General features: G+C 41.5%; 1 protein-coding gene and 1 long non-coding RNA gene across 3 annotated transcripts; one reads left to right on the plus strand and one right to left on the minus strand.

The window, feature by feature from the left end:
• The first annotated feature begins 3,118 nt into the window (after positions 1-3,118).
• cyp1b1 (cytochrome P450, family 1, subfamily B, polypeptide 1) lies at positions 3,119-13,500 on the plus strand. Of its 2 annotated transcripts, none has more exons than XM_086121320.1 (3): positions 3,119-3,165; positions 5,686-6,678; positions 8,833-13,500. In XM_086121320.1, the coding sequence occupies exons 2-3, from the start codon at positions 5,687-5,689 to the stop codon at positions 9,434-9,436; spliced, it is 1,596 nt and encodes a 531-aa protein (XP_085977446.1). In that variant the 5' UTR covers positions 3,119-3,165; position 5,686; the 3' UTR covers positions 9,437-13,500. The 2 variants fall into 2 exon arrangements, with proteins under 2 accessions (XP_085977446.1, XP_085977445.1); XM_086121319.1 differs by lacking the exon at positions 3,119-3,165 and adding an exon at positions 5,445-5,587.
• Positions 3,206-5,286, minus strand: LOC147199421 (uncharacterized). Its single transcript, XR_015101964.1, has 2 exons — positions 5,204-5,286; positions 3,206-4,056 (listed from the first exon to the last, which is right to left on the minus strand). It is a non-coding gene; the product is annotated as an uncharacterized LOC147199421 (long non-coding RNA).
• Positions 13,501-13,530: the final 30 nt, after the last annotated feature.

The raw sequence follows: 13,530 nt of genomic DNA on the forward strand, positions 1-13,530 counted from the left end.
AAATAAAGCAAAAAAATCAATTTTATCCTGTGACCAAAAAACTCACTGAATCACTCTCATGATAGTGAAGTGAAAAACACATTCTCATTCTATTTCAATGTTTTAAGACATTGACTATATTTTTAAATATGGCTTCATTTGTCAAAAGTGGAGCTTTGTCATCACAACCTTTTCATGTGCTGTCCCCAGAGGCGTACAGCCGTGTTTGGTGAAGTTGTCAGTGCTGACAAATGGATGATGAAGCACATGTGCGTGACTACTTTACATGTTTCTCAAATCCTTCCAATAGGAGGCCCCGGTAGTCCTCCACAGGTTCACAGCATAGATGTGGAGAGTGAGATAAGCTGAGGAAGTGCTCTGAGGTTACGTGTATACTTCCACTGAAGGCCTGGTAGAAATCAAACAAATGGATGGCTATATTCACGATACCAGGGGTAGGCAACTCCGTTTCCTCGAGAGCCGTGTCCTGCCTGTTTTCTACTTCAACACACCTGATTCAACTGTTCATGATCATTTCAGGCCCCTGCAGAGCTTGCTGATGAGCTGATCATTTGAATCAGGTATGTTGGAGTATGGAGGGATCTAAAACAGGCAGGATAAGATAAGATAAGATATCCTTTATTTGACCCCATACAGCTCTCGAGGAACCGGAGCGCACTATACTGTGAAAACTCCCTTTTCTTCGTTGGTCTGTGTGAAATAATGCGAAACGGAAGGAGAAAAAAAGACGCAGCCCGACCAGGTCAGACATACGTGACAGTGTAACTTTACCTTTGCTGCGGGTGTAAATCATCACCTGTACACACCTACCTGCCAACTCCTCCCTGACCTCCATTCGCACTCACACGCGATGAGCAATTGAAGTGTCAGTCACGTAGCAAAAGGAACCGCTGTGAAGACTGAGCTTATTCGCACGAAGGCGTTTTCTTTGGTAGCCAACGGCAGAGGCGACTGTCTGTGCAATTCCAGCAGTCACCTCACAGCATGTACTCATGTGCATTAGGTTTCGGCATCCAAACACCAAGACATGTGAGGTTTAAGGGCTCAAGGAGGCTTATGTGCAAACCAACGGGCTGCTCTAAAGGAAAAATAAGCATTTTAGAATGCATAGCATTTTAAAGAGAGCTTCAAAGGAGATCTATTATGTTCAATAGATCAGTACACTTGCTGAATGTGCTCGAAGCGTCAGAAGGAAAAACACAAGACAAAATGGAGAAACAGAGAAGAACAGACTTGAATTACAGCGGACCTACAAAATGACAAGAGAGTATACGTTTCTTACTAGAACACCACATTGAGGAGAGTTAACAAAAAAAAAATGGTGTGTCTCCTTCCCTTTCACTGAAGAAAGACTTGCCTGGGTGTCAAAACAAAATTTTTAGTGGAATATGTGTTTATTGTGGTGGATTAAACATGCTTGAGAATGGGTAGTATTTTAACTAAAGCCCTTCTAAGAGAACAAAGTTGGTCACATGAGTGGGATGTTCAGGATCACCAGGTCCCTCCCTGAGAGCACGCACGCATGCTCGCACACAGGCACGCACACAAGCACGCACACAGGCACGCACACAAGCACACACACACACACACACACACACATTCTGTCTTGTATATGTGTGTGTGTGTTTGAACCGACCACGTTAAAATAAGTTGCCAAAAGTAAGATGCTCGGGAGGTCAGACAGCAGAGAGGCTGGAGTCTGACAAAGAGGGCAGAGCATGCGAGATTGATGAGCCAGACAAAAGTGACATGAAGCAAATGAAACTGACAGTGTAAACAGAGAATACTAGTCAAACAGACCAGGAAATAAAAGGTGCAGCAAGGTGTCAGCAACAGAAAGAGACTCATTTAGAAGCTGTGGTAAAAGTTACTGTTACATAAATAATGGGTGGGGTTTACACAAAAGGCTGAGAGGTTTTATCCACTCACTTTCATTAGTTTTCTTGAACTTGATTTCACATAGTACCTATGTTGTCTTGAATCAAAGACAAAACAGGAATGACTAGAATTAATAATGAATTACCAAAGACTCAATAGTTAGGTCAATCCAGAATGGGAGGACATACAAAATACAAAAACATGCAGTTTGTGGGTACAGATGCTTGTCCCAAGACCAAGTTAAAAAAAAAACTAAGAGAAAGTAATACTTGAAAATAGTTTAAAAAAATGCCAAATAGGTCTGGAGTACCCCTACAATGCAATTTTTCCTCTTATCCCACCCCCCAAAAACCAAACTGGATCTCAAATAAAACAATTCAAATGAAATGTAAATGTTTTTGATAGTTTGTTTCATTTATCTCTCTTGCAGCTGTGGGAACATTTGTTTTAATTAACGAAATATTTTCATTAATAATGCACGCAACCCTGTTACCATAACCTTTTTAGCTTTTGTCAAAGAGGAAAGCATTGAATCACATGATATGCTGGATTTAACATCATCAAATCGTTTTCCGAAAGAATGGGCAGAGCAAAGGAATGTCCTCTCTTCTATTTTTCATATTTTTACAACGTAGTTTGTCCTCTTGGTCAGCAGTAACAGCTAGCTAAACAGCTAGCTTCTTACTCCTGAAAGAAAGCTAACATGGTCCGGATTTGCAACCCTGTTACCTGCAGACCTGTTGCTGTGGTTACATTATTTAGGTTATTAGGTTCTTCTTCTTATAATAATAATAATAATAATAATAATTATTATTATTATTATTATTGATGAATATGTAGCAGAAAAATCTGAACAGTGAAGGCTTAGTTTCCCAAGAACTTTGAAGCCCAAATGTTAATATTCAACACATACCAGTGGCTTCTCACAGCTTATTCAGTTCAGATAAAATCTTTTCGGTAGTCCTTGGGTGTTCAAATAAATCTTGTGACATTGATATAGAAAGAAAGTGGGCAGGGGGTAAACTTCAATTGTGTGAAATTATAATGTAAAATAAACCAAATGAATGAGAACAGATGGCATCCGTTTGTAAATAAATGTCCTTTCGAACGAAAAAGGCAGGGGTGACATTGTGTAATCTTGGTTTATGAACAAGTAAAGGAGGCTGGGTTCAGGCCACACATTGGCTTGTCTCCACCCTCCTGGACCGATTTCTAACGATAAATTCACTCCCGCAGTAGCATCTCAACTTGTGTGACACGACTTGAGAGAAGAAAACTGGACACTTGGTAAGCTCACTTTACATCAAAATTGTCTTGAAGGTCTTGCTTGTCAACATCATGCCTGTTTTATTTTTTTGTTGATATGCATAAACAGTAGATATGCATAAACACTTTAATTTTGAGCACTGGAGAAATCATTCATATAATTATTATCATGTTTAAATGTTGGTTCATTATTAAGTCTTTTGTAACATTACAATGAAATACAAGGAACATCATTGCCACATTTTGATAAAAAATAGGATGCAAACAGACTGACTGGAGTCGAATTCATTGAAATTCATTATTGTGGATAAATATATATTTGTATTAATGCTTTCAGGTAAAAAAGTAAACATTTAATGTCATAACGTCAGCAGGAATATTTTACTACTAAGGCTAATGCTACTCTACTGGTAAAAATAATTATAGTGTTTGTTCAATGGATTACGGTTAGCACATCTACCTCACAGTTCTGAGGTTTGAGTTTGAATTTCGGCTTCAGTCTTCCTGTGTGGAGTTTGCATGTATTCCCTGAGCTTGCTTGTGTTTTCTCTGGGGTACTAGAGCTTCCTCCCACTTTCCAAAAACATACACATTATATTGACTAACTGTCTGTAGACGTGAATGTGAGTGTGAGCGGTTGTAAATCATATAAATGCCCCGGGATTAAGTGGCAACCAATTCAGAGTGTAGTCCGCCTCTTTCCCAAAGTCAACTAGGTTAGGCTCCAGTTCACCCGTGACCTCTGTGAGGTCAAGCGCTATAGAAAATGGGTGGATGATGGGCTTCACTGGCGATCATTAGAGTGATATAAGCTGCTGTCCGCGGTGCTGAAGCGGATCACCAAATCCCACTCGGCCAACAGGCACGACGAGGAGACCCGATAAGAGCAGCCGCAGTTCACATCAACGCAGTCTGCAAAACATCCACATCCAACATCAACTCTATTGACTCACGTTACAAAGCTATGTCACACTCCAGGCGGCAAGATTGCATCCTGCAACAGAGATGACAAAAAGGACAGAGACCAGCATGAGGCAGCGATGGCCACTAGGCCTCCTCGTGTATTGGGTACTCATTGTTAATTAGCTACTACGGCTTCACAATGTGGGAATCGCCTCCATCTGGTGGTTTAATTGGAAAGCACACCCAAAATTCCCTTTAACGGTGCCTCGTAATCCGAATGACGTTTAAAAATGTTCCTGCTCCTTCATGTTTCTTCTTTCATGTTGCTCGCATAAAAAAAGAAAAGAAAACAGAGAAAGAAATCTGATCATCATTATAACAGGGCTGATGGAAAGGAACAAAATCATTGAAAAATTATCTGTGGCCTATATTTATTGTTCTTGTTTTGGTTGTAAGGTGTCCTTGAGTTTCTTGAAAGGTGCTTATAAATGAAATGTATTATTATTACATGCTAATAAAATAACATTAAAGTAAGTAATATATGCCCGTGGTGTAAAACTACACCGCAGCATACTTAGTTGTTTTCTACTATAATTTTAATTAGTTAATTGATTGACGTCACCAAAATATTAGACAATATTGATGACATCACAATATTTTTATCATTGTAAAACCAGACAAGAGATATCAAAAAATAGAGGGAACACTTGGAGTTAGTTATCTTTCTACAATAAAAACGAGGGGGAGGGGCGAGAAGGGTGGAAGAAGTTTGATCACCTCTTTTCTATATTGTGTTAATTGATATTCATTCAGATTTTATGTTGCTGTTTACAATACAATACAATACATGCTGATTTATATAGCGCTTTAACAGCTGCAGCTGTAACAAAGCGCAGTTAACATAAAGTATTTAATTCATTTTAAAATGTTCCGGTTGATTTTCATTGAATTGCATCAAATATACCACACCTACTATTATTACTACACTACCACTATCATTGTTATGGTTATCATTATTCACCGTTATAGTAATGACAACAATAACAATTAGTATTATTATGAGTAGTAACGCACAAACAATAAAAACAATGATAGTGATAGTAGTCTATCCATTTCACAACAAAATGACTTCTGCATCTTTGTGTTTGAACTTAACTGCAGTGGGACATCCGACGCTCGCCTGGAAATGCAGACTCAACGCCGTACCAGCGATTGATTTCTTTCGTGCAGAAAGAAAATGGGTTTGGCTTGCCAGGCTAATACGACGCCGGTTACCTGCCTATATAGCATGCAGGGAGGGGAGGGAGGTTGCTGGGAGTGCTGCTGCTTGGAGGTGGTGATGTTTGCAGGGTGGTGTGACACCCTCTATAATGACATCTAAAAAAAAGAGACGATGTTGGGACCTTTGCAAAGGCAGAGCAGGCAGCGCAACAGGCTGCGCAATTTGAGATTTGACCGCCGGATGCATTATTGCAAATATATAGTTTGTTCAGAACAGAGAGAATTAAACTTTAGATGAATGCTTTTTTTTCAAAGCCAGGTATATTATATATGTGTCTATATTATCATTGCTAGATTTCGATCCCGTATCTGACACCATAACGCGACTTTTAAAATCGATGCCGTTCGCCACTGCAGGATGGTCAAGATGGATTTGAAGCTGGATGAGAGCGGCGGATTGTTTCTGATGAGCCTGTTAGTGACTTGCGTCACCTACTTGCTGTCCCTCCAAGTGTGTCGTTGGTTCCAGCAGCGCCTGCCGGGTCCGTTCCCTTGGCCCATCATCGGCAACGCGGCGCAAATCGGCAAAGCGCCGCACCTGTATTTCGCGCGCTTGGTCGAGAAATACGGCAACGTCTACCAGATTCAACTGGGCTCCCGTAGCGTGGTGGTGCTGAACGGGGAATCCATCAAACAGGCGTTGATCAAACAGGGCTCGGAGTTTGCCGGCAGACCGGATTTCACCTCGTTCCGGCACGTGTCCAACGGGGACGGGCTCGCCTTCGCCACCACATCGGACTGGTGGAAGGTGCACCGCAGGGTGGCCCATTCGACCGTGAGGATGTTCTCCACGGGGAACCAGCAGACCAAGAACACATTTGAGCGACACGTTATCTGCGAATTTAAAGAGCTTCTGGAGCTCTTCGTGCGCAAGACCGAGCAGCACGCCTTCTTCGTGCCCCTGGCGGACCTGGTGGTGTCCACGGCCAACATCATGAGCGCGGTGTGCTTCGGCAAGAGGTACTCGTACGACGACGCGGAGTTCCGTCAGGTGGTGGGCAGGAACAGCCAGTTCACGAAGACTGTCGGCGCAGGGAGCATCGTGGACGTGATGCCCTGGCTCCAGTACTTCCCCAACCCCATCAAAACGTTGTTTGACAGCTTCAAGATGCTCAACCGGGAGTTCGGCGTCTTCATTCTCGAAAAGGTGACGGCGCACAGGAAATCCTTTGACTCGAGCACCACGAGGGACATGACGGACGCTTTGATTGTGGCTTTGGGCAAAGTCAGCGAGAAAACCGGCCGCCGATCGGACAAGGACTATGTGTCAGCCACTGTTGCAGATATATTTGGAGCAAGTCAAGACACGTTGTCAACAATGCTGCAGTGGATCATTCTCATCCTTGTCAAGTAAGCCAGTTTCCTCTCTTGAGGGTACTCATTTTAAATAACACGAATATATGAACATTACTGACATTGTAACCTCCAAAGAATTTGGGAAAAACAATGCAAAAATATTTTGAGGCACTACAATGCAAAAATAAATCTAATAAAAAGAAATAAACGGAGTGCACTCAAAAGTTCAAGGCAACAAAGTTGAATAAAATTTGAAGCTGGGCAATTCTTCAAACTATTTTTTAAGTTTTGCGAATGTGAAAATGGACTTTCCTGTATTTGTCACAAAGAAATAAGAGTTTTAAAACTACACGTCAGTAAAAACAGCTCAGGCAAGCAACTTACTTTGTTGTGCTGTCGTTGCCAAAATTGTCAATAATTGCTATTTTAATGTTATTCCAATTTCAATAACCGTTTTAACCCACCAAAAATACAACTTGTCATTTTTTTACAGTGTAAAGCAGTACCTTTGAGTTTTTTTTCCAAAGAAAGAAAATACAATATTTTCCTGTAAAGTGTGAAAAAATAAAAATTTTCCTAAATTGCTAAATTTTTTCACATTACTTTCGTTTAACTCAATTTCGCTCTTTTTTTTTTTTTTTTGCCTTCAGTACACATCATAGAATTGCTGAACTCATAATGCTTTACCAAGTTCATTAAATGCATGCCACGCTCATGTTTTTCTATGATTGTAAGCTTTTCATTCATTGGACACAGTCACTCTCTTAGGACTCATGGTTATAATTTTATTTTTGCGGAATACCTCCACAAAAAAAAGATAAAACGTGAGCACAAAACAACAGATGCACAGGAAGGCCGGCCATGAACTGATAGTGGCCGGGTGTTGTGACCACGGCATGGTGGAGTGTTTGAAGCAGTTTTAAGTCAAATGCTTGCTCGCAATTTAAAGCACAAAACTGATTGAGTGACAGGTTGTATCTCACAAACGCGGTAAACTGGGGCACTTATAAGTCCAGGTACCTCTGTATGACGCTACACATCTTTTCACAGAAACCCACACATACCATTCACATTTGCCCCTTTGAGAAGTACAGAGCAGACCCCATTGAATGCATGAGCCCACACGCAATGCGCTGACGTATCTTCATCTTCATATTTGTCCAAGACCTCATCTGTGAGACTCTGTGGTAAGTGTAGTGCTAAACAAAAAAAGGCTCCTAAATGAGCTTAGCAAATTGGATGTTCTTGATTGGCTTGATAAATGGCAAACGATGGCGCCGATATCAAGCACATAAAACAAACAGATAAAATCAGAAATGCAAATGTCTCAATTCAGAAGAAAGATCAGATGTTGCTGATTACCGGTACATATAGGACACAGCATATCATAGCAGTCCCCAGACACCATGAAAATATGTGTAAACACCCCCTCCATCGCGGATTCAATTTTATTTTATTTTTTGTACCGTTGTTGCCTCATTACTTTGTGGTACTTTTGCAAAAACCAAGACCATGAACATTAAAGCCGGTCACGCTCCAATAAAATCCAAAATCCAAGTTTCCTCATCATGGGTGTATTCGCAAATAAGCTCTGAGCGCATTGCTTCACTCAGACCATTCGGAAACTCAGAACATTGTTCAGATGTGCCGTTTGCTTATTCAGAGTGCCACTAAAAACGCATTCCCAGAGCACCGTATATCACACGGCTCAAGGAAAGTAAACAGTTGAAGCACAAGTTGCTGATTATAGGCTGTGTTCAGAAATTGATGCGACTGGAGGCACCACAGGATGGCGACGATATGTCTGTTTAATAACTACCTACAAATTTTTCTTTTCAGTTTAAAACGTCCGACCTGAATCAGAATTCTGTCTTGCACTCAAACCGTAGGTGCAATACTGCTAGGTTAATGCGCCTTTTTGGCCCTGTAAATCCATGTGGAAACGGAAGCAAGTTGCCATGACTACCGTTGTTCTTATCCTAATTCTTCTCCGTCTTTTAAATAGAAGATAGAGAAGAAGAATCTCCGCTGGAAGTACATGATAGTAGTAATGCGAAGAAGTAAAACGGTAACAGCAATGCGATTCCCTGAACATTTAGGATGGCATCAGGCACGAGGTCGCAATCCTACTTGAGATGGAATTAATTGCAAATTTGAATGTCTATAACTTTGTCTTGTTTCTTCATGGTGGATTCCTGGTGAATGAAGGTACCCGGAGATGCAGGAGCGTCTTCGAAGAGAAGTGGACATGGTGGTGGACCGCAGTCGCCTCCCCTCCATCGAGGACCAGCAAGCGCTGCCTTATGTCATGGCCTTCATCTACGAGGTGATGCGCTTCACCAGCTTCGTGCCGCTCACGATCCCTCACTACACTACCACAGACACCTCGATCAGTGGTTACGCCGTACCAAAGAACACAGTGGTTTTTGTCAACCAGTGGTCGTCCAATCACAACACCGCTGTCTGGTCACAGCCGGAGAAATTTGATCCCCAGCGTTTCCTGCAACCCAATGGTGATCTGAACAAGGACCTGTGCAACTCTGTACTCATCTTCTCTGTGGGGAAGCGGCGCTGCATTGGAGAGGAGCTGTCCAAGCTTCAGATCTTTCTCTTCACAGCTCTTCTGGTTCACCAGTGCCACATTAGCACAGACCCGGCCAGGGCGCCCGGCCTCGGCTACAGCTACGGTCTGACTCTCAAACCAAACCCTTACTTAATCGCCGTGTCACTGCGGGATGACATGAGGCTGCTCAAAGAGGTGACCAGCCAGGTTTTAGACGGAGAAATCAAGATAACTCCCTCAGACTCTTAAAAAAGGATGAAAAAATATCAAGTTTGAAAAACAAGGAGGCAAAAGAAGTGAACATATTTCTGCGATGAAATGGCAAGTTCAGCAAAACATGGCGGTCAAGTTGTGTCAGACGTGATCACGAACAGCAAACCTATCATGAAAGCGTGAGTCAGACACGGATGACACAAGACATGTATTCATAGCCATAGGCCATGCATGAAAAGTATTCATTCATCTAAATAGAGGCCTGCGTGCATCATGAAGCCGAACCAGATTTCAGATGGCGCGACGCAGAGGCTGGAGTACTAATGCGAGAACATCATGGTGGGATTCTTCTGTTGGGATTCAAACACTGCACTGGAAGTCCTCATTTAATGCGGCATTTCTGTTCACGAGTGACTCCATGCCCAACACGCCAAAACAAACTCGCAGAGCGCTCTGCTCGGCTTAACCTGCAAGATAGCTATTTACGAATAAGGCTGATGTAATACCATGCATCCATTATCTGAACCTCTTCATCCTCACAAGGGTCGTGGGCGTGGTGGAGCCTATCCCAGCTGACTTTGGGCAGTTGGCGGGGTACACCCTGAACTGGTTACCAGCCAAGCACTGGGCATAAACAGACAAACAACCACTCATAGTCACACCTACGGACAATTTAGAGCGGTCCATTAACCTACCGTGCATGTTTTTCGGAATGCGGAAGGAAACTGTACCTGAAGAAAACCCACGCAGGAGCGGAAGAACATACAAACTATATACGGGAAGGCCCAAGCCCAGAATTGAACCCTTTGATCTCTGCACTGTGAGGCGGACGTGGTAACCACTCGATCACCATCCCGCCCCTGATGTCATGCCAAACCATGCAAATAATTGTGAAAGCTATTGGACATGCAAGTGCTACTTGTGAGCTGTTATATAAGTATGCACAACTTAACAGACCTATATTAGGTCATGGCAGCATCTGTTTAAATTGTTCACTACAAGAACAATAAGGAACAACTGTTTGTTTTTTTTTTTTTTTTGTTGCTCCAGTGCTCCAATTACAGTTATGATGTGTAATTTCTCACACACACGCACACACACACACACCTGGGCTTTGAACTGTATTTAGGCTTAATCGGTAGCACTTTAAATGGTAGCTGACTCGCATTTAACATGAATTTGAATGTGATTGTTTCGTTGCGAACATAACCACATCCTCAGGGTGTACACAAATGTGCAACCACATTATCTCAGGTGTTTATTTTAACTCCCCTCTCAAAAAAATATTTTTTTTCCCCAATTGAGTTGTACAGTCAGAGTAATGATGAAAGAAGTTCAGAAATGATTTGTCATAGTCTCATGCATTGAATGACACGTGGCATTTTAACAGCTATGTTTTTTTATATTAATTATTTTGATATGAAAAAAAATCTGGATGCTTCATGATGTTCATGACTGGTATGTCTTATTGATTAAACTACATCCAAAAAATTCACTTTCTTTTACAAATAATTTTAAAAAATTATAAAGGACGAACCCATCCATTCAACCAGAGAAGCATTTTACACGCTGTAAACGCTAAATCACCTTTGGCTAACTCATGAAACCAGGTGGGGCCATTTCCACCAACGCTAACAAAACAACAAATCACAAAAGTTACATGCACCTGCCAACTGTGACAAAGAGAGTTAAGTTATGAACCGCTTCAGTCTCTACGTACAGCATGCAGTAACTGTATATCGTCGCTGTCCTGTGAAACACATACTGTACATGTCCATTTTTTTTCGTGAATGGGATATCTGCAACGCGTTACCCTATTAACGTTAAAAATGAAAACTACAAAAATAGACATAGGTGCTTTTCACAGGAGAGCCATGACAGTTTCATCTACAACACTGGTGTCAAAGTCAAGGCCCGGGGGCCAGATCTGGCCCGCCACATCATTGTATGTGGCCCGCGAAAGCAAATCAAGCATGTCAAGGTCCATGATGCTTGCTAAAGTCAGAACCAAAATTTTTAATTGTCGTATGTTTTCCACAATAACAGTCATTATTCTTGACTTCTGATTTTAAAACTAGTTATTCATCTATTTGTTGTGTGCTGTGTATGTGATATATGGGAAGGTGCTTAAACATTTAGATGGTTTCCCAAAATTCATAACTGCCCTCCAAGGCAAATCGTAACTACAATGTGGCCCGCGACAAAAATGAGTTTGACACCCCCGGTCTACAAGAAGTGTGATCCACTGCACGTAGATCTGCTCCTTCTCACCATCATCATCGTCACTTTGCCAGGTCAGGTAGGAACAAAACTGAAATGCTTTTCCATTGCACAGCTGTTATCACACTCTGCCAGAACATCCTGTACTTGATCAGTTAGAGACCTGCAGAGTGCATAACAAAGCGTGATAAAAGTACAGTAGATGAGGACTGATAAAGATTGTCGCCATGCTTCTTTTACCATTGGCACGTTCAAGAGGAAAGACCTCATGGTGCACCAATTGTCACAGGTGGCAAACCATCATGTGAAAAAGGGAAACAAGTTTGGCGTTTAATCTGCAGAGTTGCCAGCTGTGAAATTGGCGTCGATATAAAGACTGAAAGGCAGGAACGTTTGCAGAATCCCCACGCAAATATGCGAAGTCCCTCATGCAGATTCAGTAGCTTTCTGTGTCAGACATGCATAAGCCTGCTGAGAAAAGATTAAATATTGCACAAAGAAGGGCAGCATGTCATTAAAGTGTTGCACTGTCAAGACTGCATTAACAAGATTAACAAGAACCTCCACATTTAATCTGGAGGGGTTTTTTTTTTTTTGCGGAGACAACCGATTCACAGCAAGCTCCTGCAGTTGTGTCGTTTCAGCATGACTGTGCTTTAGTAAACCTGAATTAACATTAGAGATGTACGTAGTTTAGACAAGTAGATTTCAAAGAGGAGTTTTTAGGCTCATATGCGACAAAGAAGCAATAACACGTTCAAGCACAAATGCAATGCTAACTGATATCATTTAAAACCAGCAAATCTCTTGACAAAATGACAAAAAAACTTGGAAGCAAAACTTGCTATTATATGGGAATGTGTTGTTTTGAGGCTTTGGCCATGTGAAAATGTTTCCGGAAGGCTCGCATTGCCAAAAATAGTCTGATTTGAATTTAACCCTTTCACGGACAGCCAATACTACAGTGGAGTTTATGATGTTATCAGGTTCCAGGGTGCATGAAAGGGTTAATTTTGTATGACTTCCTGTTAAATTCACTTCATGCCGATCAGAGATCCGTGCAGATTGTGAAATTATAGGAAATCATCCAGATTGAGTTCATTAGATTAAAAGGTCAAAATTTCACGATCAGAATGTTAAACTGTTAAATTGACAACTGCAAACATGTTCTTAACTTTGGGGAGGTAGAACTTCATCTGTGAGGATTTGGACACTGGTACTGCAGCGTCACGGATCGAATCGCGCTACTGGCCAAAAAAAATACAATGGCAACAGGTTGATGGAGAGATGCTGGACTGCTTTTTGACGACTATGGAGTTGTACTTTGCAAAGCAAACCTACCCACAACACTACACTGTAAATAATAATTACAAAAAAAAAAAGTGGACAGAAATGACAATTTCAAGGCAACAAACTTTGAGAACATTTTGGGCAGTTCAACAAAATATTGAAAGTTTGCGAATGTGAAAATTACCTTTCCCGCAAGTTGTGTTTACAGTGTAGCCGAAGCGCTGAACAGTTTGCTCAACGCTTCAATCTGACATCTCTCCTTGCGTGCCTGCATATGTGTGATTTCTTCTGTTCTTTTAATTGGATGACACTAACTACACAGCAGAGTGGAAACTGAATTTCCCCTTGAGCAATGAGAATCAGAAAAAAAAAAAACGCAGTGAGGACCATGCAGCGGTAGATTTCTGCTTGTGGTTATAAAGTGAATCACATATTTATTAAGGACTTGCTGTATAGTACTGAAGAGCTGGAATGTAGCTGTATATTTTGCTTTCCTTCTTTTTCATAAGTTCAATTTTTTTGAGTCAATGGTCATCATCAATGTTTTTCAAAATAAAACGAGCAATTCTCCAAACACATCATTTACCACAGTGATCGCGTCTTCACTGAGGATGTTTACA

The sequence above is a fragment of the Hippocampus guttulatus genome, chromosome 10, assembly GCF_054856545.1.
Source record: "Hippocampus guttulatus isolate MCC_2025c chromosome 10, RoL_Hgut_1.0, whole genome shotgun sequence".
In the NCBI taxonomy this organism is placed as follows: Eukaryota; Metazoa; Chordata; class Actinopteri; order Syngnathiformes; family Syngnathidae; genus Hippocampus; species Hippocampus guttulatus.

Bases quoted from the DNA above. Each gene is read 5' to 3' on its own strand.
- cyp1b1 (XM_086121320.1), top strand. From the start codon at position 5,687: ATGGTCAAGATGGATTTGAAGCTGGATGAGAGCGGCGGATTGTTTCTG. The intron at 6,679-8,832 runs GTAAGCCAGTTT...TGGTGAATGAAG, and splicing joins ATCATTCTCATCCTTGTCAA to GTACCCGGAGATGCAGGAGC.